This window comes from Biomphalaria glabrata, chromosome 7 (assembly GCF_947242115.1).
Source record: "Biomphalaria glabrata chromosome 7, xgBioGlab47.1, whole genome shotgun sequence".
In the NCBI taxonomy this organism is placed as follows: domain Eukaryota; kingdom Metazoa; phylum Mollusca; class Gastropoda; family Planorbidae; genus Biomphalaria; species Biomphalaria glabrata.
In genome coordinates this window covers 37,240,729-37,256,166 of record NC_074717.1, presented here as the reverse complement: position 1 = coordinate 37,256,166, position 15,438 = coordinate 37,240,729, and the positions used below count along the sequence as shown (strand labels likewise).

At 34.4% G+C, this 15,438-nt stretch overlaps 1 protein-coding gene across 4 annotated transcripts in view; it reads right to left on the bottom strand.

Annotated features, from left to right (window-relative positions):
• Positions 1-15,438, bottom strand: part of LOC106066048 (short transient receptor potential channel 7-like) — a 52,878-nt gene that overhangs the window by 24,207 nt on the left and 13,233 nt on the right. The window contains exons 2-6 of one of the 4 annotated variants that reach the window (XM_013225019.2): positions 6,940-7,454; positions 2,887-3,045; positions 1,968-2,124; positions 1,083-1,240; positions 630-806 (exon numbers count right to left, since the gene is read on the bottom strand). In XM_013225019.2, coding sequence (XP_013080473.2) covers positions 630-806; positions 1,083-1,240; positions 1,968-2,124; positions 2,887-3,045; positions 6,940-7,161 — 873 coding nt within the window. In that variant the 5' untranslated portion in view covers positions 7,162-7,454. Of the gene's footprint in view, positions 1-629; positions 807-1,082; positions 1,241-1,967; positions 2,125-2,886; positions 3,046-3,995; positions 4,312-4,483; positions 4,636-4,994; positions 5,019-6,939; positions 7,455-15,438 lie in introns of those variants that run through there. The other 3 variants (XM_056035960.1, XM_056035959.1, XM_056035958.1) reach the window with 3 other exon arrangements.

Genomic DNA, 15,438 nt, shown 5'->3' with positions numbered 1-15,438 from the left:
TTATGAAACATATAACTTATTAAATATACCGGTATAGCTAACAAACTATTATACTTTTCAAATAAAATAACATTTTCCTCAGATTGCCCATTGTGAGAAGAATGCCACTCTCTGTCAATAAAAGTCTATTTATCTCTTTGTCAAAATAAAAATTCACAGATCATTGAAGCCCTGAGTAACAGTAACAAGTTTTCATGACGAGGTTGTTAACAAGTTTAGTTTTTCTGTCCTTTAAATGAGTTCAAGTTTCAGTAATGGTCAAACAAACTAAATGAATATCATTTACTGCAATATTCCAGCATTTTTATGCAGTATGCATGGCAATCTTTCTTTAAATTAAAGCCAGATGATATGAATTAAATTACTGTAAAACATATAAAATCTGACTACTTTCTAAATTTCTGTCAGATAGAGAGGGAAATTTTAAAAAAGGAGAAATGTCCTCCATTAACCAGATGGATTCCTATACATTCTTGTTTAAATTAATTAAAAAAAAAAAGATTTTTTTAATAATGGACTTTATTGTTTATCGACATGAACCTTCAAATGCTGGAGAAACAAAACAGATGTAGAGAATACTTAATATGCTTTTTAACCTGCTGTTCAAACTAGGAAACTTCTTTACAGACCTTGAAATGTTTCTCTACTCTTGACAATCTCCTGAGTTCAGCTGCCAGTTCAAAGGCAGTCAAAATTGGATCTTTACTAGACAATGAAATGTAAGCCTCACTGGCAAGTCCTTTGTAAGCATTAAGCCTGTACTTGGCCAGGCGAAGTTGATCAAATTTCATTTTGTTTCTGCATTCCTGTAATTACAAGATCAATCTAATTATTAATAGAAAAAGACAAAAATTTGTCTTAGGAGACTATAGAAATTAGATATACATCTTTGAAAACAATAGTTTTTTGTAGCATAAGTAGAAAAGATAAAAGCTACTTCATTATATATGTATATAATGTAAATAAATAATGTTAACTTCAAATATTGTTAATTGGATATAAACAATCATAAATAAAATTATAAAAAAGAATTGTTCTGAGTTTAATGTGTATAAATAGCAAAACAAAAATTTGTAAATTACCTGACAAGCACAACTAAATTTATGAGGCTTCATGATTGTTTCCCCTCGTAGTAACAAAAGTTGAACAATTTCATATTGATTTTTCTGTGACGCTAGTATCAATGGAGTTATATCTGGTGAGAACTGCGAATCTGGAAAAGCTGTTTTGTAAAAGCCATCTGAAAAATACAGAGAACATTATCTTGATAAGTGCAAAGAACAAAACAGCAGCCCATTGAAGTAATCCTTTAGAAAGGCTGGAGATGGATAGATGACACCCTTCACAAGCCTGCATTCAATATAACCAGTCAAGGAAAAAGGAATACATGGTGCTACGATTTGGATGCAGATGCAAAGCAAAATGGCAAGACATGGGGACAGTTGGAGAGACTCTCAAAATCCTGAGTTTAGTGTATTGTGACCTAAAATGAAGATTTGATAAGGGTCTTGTGTTACATAATGGGAGGAAAAAAATTAATTAATAACTTAACGCTGCATCTGCATTTTTTTTTACACTGAGTATAGTTAAGCAACAGTTTCTTCTGCATCCTCTTAAAAACACCTTTGATTTTTACAAACTTTTATGTTTTGGTATATTTATTTTTAATGTTTCTTTATAAGCGAGTATTATTTCATCTTAGAAGAATGGTAGGACTTGGCAGCAGGCAGTGGTGACCATCCTAACATCTGAAGAAACTACCTTGAATGATCTGGTAACCATTCTGGTGACCCCCCCTTTGAGTTTTACTCTTTCCTCTATGCTCTAATTACATAGAAAACAAAGTCCAGTTTAAGAAAATATTAAATGCTTTTTTTGTTTAGGGGATTTCACACTTATTTTTAAATTGTAAGATATTATATGATATCTAGATCTATATGATAATCTGCCAGTTTTGGTTGACTAACCTGTGTCTCCCAGTTTCCGTCTCTCTTTCCACATCTCCAGATACCTTCTGTGTTTAAGTATAGTCTCAGCAATCTGTGTATGCCCGGCACTGATGGCTTGTAACACTGCCTCCTGGATATGATGCTGGTTTGATTTCTCCAGAAGTACCTCAACAACCTGAGTTTGTGTTTGAATTGTAAAAAATAATACTTTACTCGTCTTCTTTAATTAAACTCAAATAGTAACAGGATTGTAAAGATCTATATAAAAATTCTTTAAAAGTAAAAATAATAAGTTTAAACTTTTGGCACTTACACTACTGACAGTTACCTAACTGAAGAAGTTACAGTTTACTGTGTGACTAGTATATTACTTTTTGCTTTGGCATTATTATGTTAGATTTGCTATTTAGAAAATTCTTTTTGAAAATGCTTTTAAGACAAATAGGCCTACTTTAAACAGCACCAGTAACTAGATCTATAAATTATAATGGTCTGAAAGAAAATGCCAGACAGTGCACAGCCTGGATGACAAGAAAGTTTAGATTCTTATATTTACTGTCAATGTAGTCATTATATGTTATCTATACAGTTTCTAGGTTACTTTTAAAGTAGGCTATAATATAAACAAAATCAACATAATAATATAGAGAAAAAAAATAATGCTACTAGTTTATTATTACAAGCAAACTCAAATTGTTTCAAATTCTATCGAAATTCGAAATTAAAAAATATAATTTAATATTGTTCTCTGCAGGCCCTTTATATATATATATATATATATACTAGGTAAAATAGATTTTAAAATTTAAGTAGCCTAATGACATGGAGAAAAACTTCATTTTCTCAATTATGTATTGGTAATGTCAGTAATTTATAAGATTACATGTTTATATAAGAGATTACAAATGTTACTTTGAGTTATTAGTCTTAAGGCTACCTCAAGATGTTCATTTTTAACAGCAAGTCTGAGAGCAGTTCTTCCAAGTGCATCGATACAGTCGACATTGATGTCAGCGTAGTCTTCCAGAATCCTCCTCACGTTTGGGATGTCACCAAATTCAGCTGCGTGTAAGAATTCTTCCTCAACATCAACAAACTGAAGAAAAACAGTCATGTCGTTTAGTTATTTTACTTTAGTTATCAGTTCTCATTTTTTTCATCGGAGGATAAGGTGCAGTCTGAGATTTGCTATTAACATGACGATTTGAATGTGTTGTGTCTGACCAAATATAAATACTGGTAGTAATAATAATACTAATTTAATTTATGGAGCAATAAATCAAAGCCTGACATTTCATGCCTTTAAAAAATAGTTAAATTTAAGTTTCTGAAAATAATCGTATAACATATCAACTAGGCTACGTATATATATATTATATCCCATAAATATGGGGAATATGTGTGTAGTTTACACTCAACCTTTTATAAATATTGAATTGCAAGAACGTTTGTAAAAAAAACATCTTATTTATTATTTCTTTTTTTTGTGATATATTGATATAAATAGATTTCACAATTAAAAACAAAAAAAAACATTGAACTTTATAAAGTCAGATAGATTAACTAGCTATAGTTTAGACCAAATATGTATGTACAATATTTAGTACAATATTTGATACATATCGTTTGTTTATTGCATCATAATCATAATCATGACAGAGGCTCTAGTACAATCTAGATTACAGTATGTAGTGTACATCTACATCTATGACCTATCCTATAATATAATAATATAGATTATAGATCTAGTCTAGATATATTATCTAGATCTATCTCTATATCTATATAATCTTTTTTTTCTAGTAATACTAATACTTACTAATATATCTTAATCTAGTTACAATCAAATTTTACTTGGTCCGGCAGGGTTACATATACGCATGTTTTTCATATTTTCTATACAATCTAGTATTTAGTTTAGGAAAGCAGTTCTCTAGTCCTATTATTTGGATAGGTTGGAGGTGAGTGCATTGCAGGGAGAAGTGAACAGATAGTTTACAAATATTATAGAGAAAAAAATAAACATTATTTTGAAGAAAAACCTACAGCTTTCCTTGTTAGCTCCAAAACATTTCAGAACCTCCACAGATATATCATTCTTTCACGACTATATGTCTAGGAAACTACTACAAGAATAATTTAAAGTCTTGACTAAATATGTTATTTCTTTTAGAACAGCAAGATATAGTAAAGTTTCCCTTTCAGACCTAGCGATCTATGGGGCAGATGATGTTAAGGTCATCTGTTTATATGGCCAACGGTTAACGAGCAGGGTGTCATGTGGCCAGCACAATGACCAACCGTTTTACTTACCCCAACTAAAGTCAGGTACCCATTAGAGTTGGGTGGACTCAGGGGCATCCTAAAAATTCTGATATTCAAAATCCCAGTCTTCATCGAGATTCAAACCCAGGACCTCAGGTTTGGAAGCCGAGTGCTTAACCACTCTGCCACTGCGCCCCCACAAGATATGGTGACTTTTTCTTTTTCAAGTGTGACATTTTACCCCATATGGATGCCCTGTGTCAACTTACCCCATTGTGGGGAAAAATGTCACAACCTCAACCCAACCACGTTTCTGTTGTATAACTCTGATAAATAAAGAGATAAAGTTTATTTCATTTACTCAAGTTGTCTGAATGTTTAATTTACATGTTAAGTTTGGTGACAATCAATGAATTCTAAATATATATTTAAAACATCAAAATTTGAAACTTGTGACAACTAGCCCCACCTTCCCCTACTTAGGCCTACTAGTAGTACTAGTACTAGATCGGTTATACTATACTATAGTCTATACTATACTGCTATACACTTATACAGTATACAATACACTACAGTATAATATAGATCTATAATTATATATATATAATAGATCTAGAAATAGATCTTGATCTATATATTATTATTAATATACTTTAATAAAGTTTAATACTAGAACAAAAAATTTGGTTCCATATACCAAAAAAATTTAGCGTAACATAATAATAATCGAACTAGATCTAGATGTATTTATAAATTTATTAAGATCTATATCTAGTTGACCTTGAAAATGTTAAGAAAGTGAACATCATGATGATCTTGTGAGATTAGAAATAAGAGTAGAATCTAGGTTCTAGATCTAGTCATTCTAGTCGTCTAGTGACTAGAGTGGAAATAAATAACAGTAACTAGATCTACTAAAAGTAAGTCAGAGAATAATTCAGACATTGTATACGGAACAACCCCATTGTCTTTAACAATATAAATAATAAACGACCGATGTAAACTAATGCTGCCGATTTGTGGGCTCTAGATCTAGATCTAAAGACTTAAGTCTAAAGTATTTAAAACTAGTATTCTATAAGAGGTGGAAATGAAAGCGCATTTTTTCTCCTAATTAGAATCTCTACAAATAGATCTTCTACCTCCTATTTATCCTAAACTCCTAAACATTAGATCTTTCGTGAAACTTTCATTTCGTAATAATAGTTCTAGCAGAATGAATTAAAACAAATATAAACTGCATTATAAAAATGTATAACAAAAAAAAAAAAAAAAAAAAACATGGTTACAAAGACTGTTTGTGTGGTCCACACAGGCAGGTAAAAAGGCAGGTATCAATATGTTAAGAAATAACATCAGAATTTAAAAAATTGATCAAAGACAAAAGACAGAGAATAATGGAGAAAGAAGGTTGACAAATCTTGTGTGGTGCCCCAGCGGTCCAGCAAACCAAAGGATAGGTGAAAGTGAATGTGAATTTAAATGTGAACCTGGCCTAAATGATGTCTTATAATGAATATCTAATTCATCAAATTGCTATGTAAATGGTCAATTTTCCTTTAGTGAATTTAAATATTCTATATTGTGTCTTGCGGGTCGGATTGCAGTTCACGCGGTAATATGAAATATTACTTATAAATTGTTGTTTTAAATTATGTCCAACTTATATGCATACTAAATAGATTTTTTTCTCTTTAAGAAAAGTAGGCCTAAACATTTTTCTTTCGTAAAAAATTGTAGTTAGTAGCCTAGAATATAACAGAACTTATTAAATTTACCAATACAAATGTAAAATAAAATATTTTTTTTTTTTTACAAAAAATCAAATACAGTTTGCATAAATGTTTTAAAAAATGGCAAATAGTTATCTCCTCTACTAAATAGCCTCTAGTGTTTGTTACTATTTAAGTGAATAGTTGTAAAAGTACTGTATTGTTAAGAAAAAACTGCTTGCATAAGTGAATTAAAAAATTATATTTTTTGGCTTTAAAAAAGAAAAAAGTAGTCGTTGCACCAGAACTTTGAATGGATTAAAATATTATGATGTCGGAATTTCACTATCTTTTTTAGGCCTAGTTTACGAGATCTAATCGGGACGGACAAACATTTCACACAAAACTAATAGCGTCTTTTCCCCTTTCGGCGCCGCTAAAAAAAAAAACAACACTTTTATATATCCTATTTCTAACTTGCAAAGCCCTCAATCTGTACACACTAGAAATACTTTATATTAATTTCCCCTCATTGTTTACAAAATTTAAACTAGCTGTTTTACTTTTTTTTTTAATGCGGTGTTTGTAAATATTTTTGTAAAACTTAGTTATTCTGCAACGATGTATTAGCGTTATTTTGTTTTGACTCACCGTCCTGTCATTATATAGGCTAGGCCTATCTAATATTCTCTACTTGTTGTTTTTTTATTTTCTCTATAGTCCCACAATATTAAAATGTAGTTCAATTAGAGTCTTATTCTAATACTTTATAACACTTTGTTAGTGTTTTAGATCTTTTTTTTTCTTTTTTCAATCATTCTCTGTTCTGTTCTAGACCTAAATTATTCATCTCTCGAATCCCTTCATCTTATATGTTACTCTTTCCCGCTCATTGACGCTAGCTTCCTTTTTTTTCTCTTTCTTGCACTCGCGTTTACTCCTCTTCTTTCTTTCTCTCTCTTTTATTATTTCTAAAACTTTCGTTTCCCAGCTGAAAATCTAGCAACACTTACCGCTGGCTTGCTTCCTTCCGACTCCTGCGACACACTGGACATGTAACTGTACCTGGTCGAGCCAGGCCTTCGACGTCCTTTCCCTTGGTTAGGCGGGATGTCCACCTTGATTCTGGACAAAACAGTCATCATATTGGAAGGCATCGTGTTCGTCCTTTTGGGGACCCCAGCCCCACCATGGGCTTTGCTGCGCACGATTTTAGCCAGAGAAGGGGAACTCATATTTACTGGGTAGATTTAGTGACAACTTGAAGCAAGAAGAGAAATAATAATCCCTATACAAACTTGAAGACTTCTCTCAGGACATCGATAATATGTCGAGAAAACGTCCTAGTTGGCCTTTAAATACTAGGTCTTACAGAATGTCTGACGGAGAATTACAAGCTTTTAGCGTTATTCTTATGAAGAAGGGTACTGTTGGTTTTTCCATGTCGTTGATTCTTGTGAAAATATATTCCCGTCTTCTTGTCATGTTTTCAAATAAATCACTGGCAATTTTCGCCAGCTGTAGAAACCTGTGAAAGAAGAGACGTTGTAGTATATTGTAATAAAATAATTGATCAAACAAACACACACACACACACACATATTCTCTACTGAAAGGGGACAAATTCACTTAATACCGCCACAAGTCAAGTACAATTTTTTCCCTTATTCTATTCCAAACAAAAATAATGAATTGCCAATAATTAACTAACTAATTGGTTAATTTCCAAGCTTATATCTTATTATCTGGTTTAATGAGATAGGACCAAAAGCGCTCTGAGCATGCTATAAGCATTAAAGTAGTGCTGTATAAAAGCTATAATAATAATAATAATCTATCCCCTTTGTCTGTCTGTCTGTCAGGTAAAACGTTTGTACACGTTAGTTCTACCACAGTTAATCTCGGATCAAGCTGAAATTCAATCCAGTAGATCATTAATATCCAAGCTAAGTCTTAAAGATGTTTAAGACTTGAGCGTGTATACGCTATTTTTTTTTTAAACGTGTATGTTATTACGTTACGAATGTTGCAACAATTATTCTCCACCATCATTGTCCATATTGTCCATGTTTGTGTAGTCTACAGACAATCATTCTCCATCATCATTGTCCATATTGTCCATGCTTGTGTAGTCTACAGACAAATATACTATTGAAAGTTCAGAACAACAGGTTTTCAAGAAGATCATAACCATGATTAAAACCTTTTTGTACGACTCTAGCCACACATAAACTTTAAAAAGTAAATCGTTATACCAAAGTGTGTTGAAATATCACGAAGTTATATGTAATGTTCAATATTAGAACAACAGAAGGGAACAATACTTAAATAAGTAAAAATGCCTGCCCTTGTAGTACTCATTGTAGATTAAATCTTTTGTTTTAGTCTCTTAACAGTTACAGGGTGTCACCCACGTGTTGCATAGGCCTACTATCTTGAAATTTTTTAAATCTTGGTCAATTTCAAGGGGCACAACTGTATAAACTGTATACCTTCTAAGTCATCACTAAGTTATCAGACTGCAACCACAGATATATAACTATATATAATCATTATGTTCATTGTTTCTATAAGAACTAGATATTGTTATATGTACAGGCGTGTAAACACCCCTCCAAAGAAATTTTATTAGCGTAACCAAGGTTAAAATAACAAAGAAAGATTTGAATTTTGATGGTTTATGATTTTTCTTTTTTTGTTGTTGAACATCTTTTTATATTTTGCATAACTAAAATTCTTTAATCTTTTAAAAACATATAAAAATACTTTTTCCCATTTTATAACTAAATTTATAATTTTCTTTATAAAGTAAAATTATTAATGCAGATATAAATCATATAAAAAAAAACTGATTTTGATATCAAAAGGAAGCAAAAAAGACCAATTATGTGTAGTTACGTCCCTTGAGAGTTAAGATGCAAGCTTTTATCGTATTAAGTCCCCTTTCTGTGTGAATTTTTTTTTAAGCATTTATTTTATGATCAAATTTTTAAAAAGCTATTTAATTAACAACTAGCATATTCTATGTTCAAGGGCGGACCGATCTTAATCACAACTGGGCCTACGGGCATTACAATATAACCCGGCCCCCAAATGGCATGTCATATGAATATGTTACGTGTAGGCCTAAGTACAGTGTAAGCCTATTTCTCTTCAAAGTATTATTAAGTTAGATAATGCATCGGAAACTGGATGTGGGATTACATAACGTACAATAGCAGCCTTAATGAGTTTGAAATGAATATATTGTTACATCAACCGAGGGGATAACAAACAACTGACCTCACAGATACCTTCAAATTTGTAAATTTCCCTAGGAACATTCCCACTGATGGCCTGATACTCGTTCGTTTCTAACATAACAATAATAATCTATTTTCCATAAGGAAATGTGCTTTACAATTTGTGCGTGACACCAAAGAAAACAAAATCCGGTCCTGCTTATTTAAAATAGAAATATAAATCTCCACTATTAAATATCGGATGTGACAGCGGTTTATTAAACCAGATCATCATTATAAGAATCCTCTTCATTAATAAATTCATACTAAGCATAAGTTTGCAATTAAAACTACAAAATCAAAAGGGAGAGTGATCCTTAAAGGATTACGGGCACGACATGGCCTATATTGTGCCGATGTGCCTAAACTCAAAACTCAAACTCAAAACAAAAAAAAAGTTTTGGATTCATATCTAGATTTTTTTTTTTTTTACCCTTTTAGGGGCTCCTGCCTTTTGGCACTCAACATCACGACAAGGGAAAATATACTTAATAAATATATTAGTCTAAATTCCAACAGGTAGGCCTACAGTATATAAGTAAAATTAACCAAATGCTATTTTTGGCATTCTACTGATTGGCTAGCATCTGTAGTTTTTTTGGAAGAACAGGCTACGAAGTCTACATTGAGTTTTCTAACTGTGATTCAAAAATATTTGGTCCATGTGGCAAGAGTTTATTGCTACAATACGGCGGCTATGGCGATTAACATTCATAAGACTCTTTGACTGGGCGAAGGGCACACGTTAGGGCAGCACAGAGTTTCGTGGTGACTGACAGTGGCGTAGCCTAGGGTTGGGGGGGGGATGGGCTTGCATTTGACATTCGCAATCATGACATGAGATATTGCTATAAACATAAGTCTAAATTTGAATTGTTACAGATGAAAAAAAATTAAGACTCTTTTAATGAATAATACCGTTAATTATTGGTGAGATAATGCATACAAGTGACAAATCTCAATTCATATCGCCTCACGCCGTGCTCTCTGTGCAGCAAAGGTCATCTATAACATTATTTAGATCACTGCTGTTTAGTATTTTTGACTCCACGCGAGTAGCACGATTACATAGCGGTAGCGTAATATTTAATGTAAAATAAAATTAAGGACATTTATTTGCCCCCCCTCCCCATTTCAAGTGGGCGGGGATATTTTCGATTTGGACCGTTCCACCCACTGATAGTAGCTAGGCTTAGAATCACTGGCGGATCCAGAACTTTGGAGTGGGGGGGGGGCGATTTTTTTCCAAATCCTAACCCTATCGCCCAGTAAACCCTAACCATATGCATAAACGTGCGTACATCGTATATATATTCGATATATGAGAATGAAATAAGACTGTTTCTTAAACTTCGGCGAAAAAAAAACAGTCATGTTGAGGCCTTTCTCTTGCAAGCTTGGGGGTCTGGGAGAGCGCTGTAAGCTTCTTCAGTGGGGTTCGGGGCGAAACCCCGACGCCAAAAGCGTTTTCTTGCATTTTTCACTGCAGAAACGCATTCTCATGACATCTACAGCTCATTATTTATCAGTGGGATTAGGGGCGAAGCTCCGACGCCAAAGCGTTTTCTTGCATTTTCACGGCTGAAACGCATTCTCCTGACATCTACAGCTTATTATTCATCAGTGAGGTTCGGGGCGAAGCTTCGACGCTAAAAGCGTTTTCTGGCATTCTTCACTGCAGTAACGCATTATCCTGACCTACAGCTCATTATTCATCGCAGCTACCGCCCCCCCCCCCCCCTGGATCCGCCAGTGCTTAGAATAATAATCTATTTTATTTTAGAGAAATCAAAACATTGAATATACTTTAATGTTGATTTTTTTTTAAATATTAGGCCTAAATATAGAATAAACACTAAAGAAATTAATTATAATCGATTTTCGTAAGGAAAACATGGAAAAATGACATTGTTTCTGTATCTGAAATGCTGCTAACTTTTAAACACCAGGTACTGTCTTGTAATTAATATTACAAAAATACTGATTATATCACCAAAAAAAGGGGCAATAAATATTTCTAAGAAAAATGTCCTCTTTTAGTGTCAGCAAAAAAGCCTTGTCATTGTTTTATTTGCAGTATTTTATGTTTCACTATCACTGCCTGGTATATCAAGCAGAGCATTTGGAAATAAACATAAACCATTTGTCCGTATCTGATGTATTTGTGATTTGATGTTCGCAAATTGTCTTTATGAATTTTGCGTGCTTTCGAAATTAGGCATCTTTCATGAAAACGTATTTCACCAGATGGTAACATTGTTCGAGCGATATCGGATGCTGTTTTTTTAGTGATATCGGATGCTGTTTTTTTAGTGATATCGGATGCTGTTTTTTTAGTGATATCGGATGCTGTTTTTTTAGTGATATCGGATGCTGTTTTTTTAGTGATATCGGATGCTGTTTTTTTAGTGATATCGGATGCTGTTTTTTTAGTGATATCGGATGCTGTTTTTTTAGTGATATAGGATGCTTTTTTAAAAAAGTTTTTTTAGTGTCGTTGTGCCAGTGAAGTATTATCATATCAGCAGGTGACAGCAAAGGTTATCAGCAGGTTATAGACCTAGGAATAGAGAGATGTGTAACATTTCGATCTTGTCTAATGAAAGAATGTACGACAGGACTTCTTAATTCGCAGATATAAGGAACGAATTTATGTAAAAATGCTTTTGAAACACAAATTTGAAGGTTAATTTTATTAAATAACGAAATCAATAGACTCTTTATTGTCAGTACCTGGATGACCGATCCTAAGTCATTTTGGGAATATTTTTGTAATTACGAAAATGAACGATCATATAAATACTATTAATCTGAAGAGTTACATTTAGTGTTCTGTTAGTTCTAAATGTAATTATACATGGCGATTAAATATAAAGTCTCTTAAGTCCTTCTATAGTCTAGACAAACCACAGCTCACATCCGTCTTATAGTTTTACTATCCATTTTTTGTGTAAAACTATTGTAGGTCTACTATTACTGGCTTAGAAGAAAGTCTTTGCAGTGTAACTTCTTAGGTGGTTGCGTTCAAACATTTCATCATGGAATTAGTATACATTCATTATGTCTTTAGTACGAAACATCAAGTGACGCAAATCTCTACGTTATAGGGTAAAACAGGCACTTTGTGACAAAGTAAAATGGCTCATTTTTTCTTAATAGACTTAAATCATTGCATTAGTTTTCTAAAGAAACGTTTTCATGGGACACCTCTGTTACGCCAAACAATATGCTCGTTACCCATACGGGATACGTGCCCTGCCCAGCCTGACGGTTGGACTATAAGAAGTTCATACCATCCATCCATCCCAGTGGTGCTACAGCCCGTGGAGGGATATGGCCTGCTTATACACATCCCTCCATTCAAATCTCAACTGGGCCTTCCATCTCCAAGCCCTAACCCCAAGCTTTTTACCGAGGTGTATAGTTAAATAAAAAGAGGCTGCAGCGTACGCAAACTCGTTGGCCGCTGGCTAGATATCATGTTCAGTGTGAGCACGTAAGGCGTAGAGAAGCTTTGTTATGACCATTTCCTTTGTTTTGGTACGGGACAGTAGACACAAAGCACGAACTTATGGTAATAATTCAACAGCAAAAAAAAATAATAATAAGGCTTGTCTTCAATTCCTAAGATTAATGAGGATTGCAGTATTTCCCGTGGCTACGCAGCCCCTGCTGTGACCTACAAATTTTGCCACATCCAGGGCAAGCATAACCATTGTCAAACAGTGGTCGATTAAGATTTTCTTTTCGCGTCTGCCTCTGTTCTCGGCAGCAGATTTTCTTTGGTCTCAAATGTGTATCCGGGGCTTTGAATAGAGGTAATTCTTTAAGTCCGTCAGTTACGCTGGACAGAGCGGTATCCTGTATGGAAGACGAATCTCAGACGAACGCATGCCAAAGGCAGTCTTTTTTGGTGAGCTAAAAAGGTGGACGACGTAATACCGAAACGCTTAAAAGACAGGCGCCAACTTGCTTTAGCTGAAATAGAACAGCTGAAGGTCACCAGCAAAATAAACAACAAAGTACAAGGTATCTACACCGCTCTAGGCAATTCAAGTGTTATCAATTTATAAAGCCTTCAAAACACAATAACTAATCGTACATTGGCACATTTAATTTCATTAGTTCTCTTTCATAGTTCTATAATAAATCAATCTACAGTAAGATGGTGTGCAAATGTTTAATTAGGTCTATTGATCCTTGAGAACTCGTTCTTGTTTGCAAAGAAATATTTTAGTGTACTGCGGTAAGCCTAGTGACGTAGGCAGCGTTTTTCCCGTTCACGTCACGGAAAATTTTCATTCATAAAACATTCTAGCCAAAAATAATTTTTCGATAATGAGGCATTTTCAAACCGATATAACGGTCGACCTCGAGTTTTCCCGATGTGGCCAATGAGTTGAGAATTTTTTTCTCACTCTCTGCAGATGCCGCTTTCTCCTTTTCCAGTTGATCTGCCTTTGGTTAAGGGGGCGTCGTTTTCGTTGTCTGGCCTTTCTCTCAATGAGCACCGACGGCAGCTTCATGTCAGGAAGAGAGGCAGTGGATGTCATGGCGGTGGTCATCAAGACCATTGGTCTTACACATTGCTCCAGCACGCTTTCTTGATGCACCATAGGCCCCCAGGAGGCCAGGTTGTCAAACACGGCATAATCTTCAAGCGTGTCCGAACGACATGTCTGTGGGGCACGTGGGCAACGTCCTATGTGCACAAGTTCATCAGCTGCAGGGTTCTTCTGACCACCTTCAAGGCCTCTCTCGCTGGTGAAAACAGAAGTATCGAAGTCCACTGGTTTCAGACCCTGTTGATGAGCTTCTTGATATCCGCACTCCCTTCGTGAAGCATCGCATGTACAGTTGTTGCTTACCGCCTGAATGCAACAATCAAAATTCAAGTTTCCCTCGTAGGTAGATCGACAGGGGTCCTTAAGGTCCAAAGTGACAGGCTCTAACGCAGGCTCAAAGTTGTCCTGCTCTGTCCGGGTCGTTGTGGCACTCAAAGCTGGTACAGCAAAAGTTTCAGTCGCGTAGCACACTTCTTCTATTGCTTCAATTGTCTCTTTCTGTTCATCTGCGTTTTTCTTGTTAACATTGACGCATTCTTTGTAACTATCAGTCTTGAATGAGTAACGGTTCATTGTTGTTGAATGATGGACTCCTCTCTCTTACTCGATTGACCTGGCCTTGCACGTTACGTATCAGTTTGTCCATAGAATGATTCATCGAATCCTGGAAGGTACAAAGTTCACTTCTTAACCAGTTCTGCATGGTGTTCAGCACCTCACCAATATCTGGTTCTATCTCAAACAAGTATATTTCCGGATCTTCCCCTTCATCAACAAGAGCCTGCCAAAGACTGGCTCTCATTTTTTGTCACAGAAGATCCTCAGCTCCCTGTCTCGGAGCTCCTCTTTTAACTGTTTACAGCTAAGTTCATAAAGCTTCCTAAGCGTTGTCATTCTTATCCTTTTGTTGAGCTGCCTAAATCCCACTTCTGACACCAGTTGTTGTAACTCTCTAAGGCAGGCACTCAACGAAAGACAGGTAACAACAGTAAACGATGTATTTATTTATTCCTTCCTTCTCGTCTCTGTTCATTTAGTCCATCCTCGTGCGCTGGTGCGCAACCATAGAGTCACTACAGAACAGGGTCATTACAATATAGAACAATAAAAACACTCAAGATGCAGACATATTACAAAGAGAATTAGGTGAATTATAGAAGTAGGATTAAATTGGAGCAAGTCTTTCTACCTAGATAAAATGCCAACTAAGAGAAGGTTAGAGGATAGATTGTGATTTTATCAGCCACAGAAATGATTCATTTCGAAAATTGAAAAATACAGGTTTCAATTATTTTCACCAAGAATATCGGAAGAATATTTATGAACTCCGAAAAAAGACGTGTACATATCGAAAGCAATGCCAATAATATGATATTGTTAGGTCGACTAACGATTGGTACCACAGGATATGGAGATTTATTAATATTATTATTTGTCAATATTGATATGTGCTCAATGGACTGATTATCACAAAGTTATGGCTCAATGTAAACTTAGCAGAACTAATTTTATTGACTGATTATTTAATAGGTGGTTTTTCTAAAGGATCAATCTCTCATTCAATGCCTTAGGTAGGAAATTTTCCCCTTTTGCTAAATCCCAGAGATATACACAAACCATAGTATAATACACCCTGTTTATAATATTTAATATGAAACACTCCGAA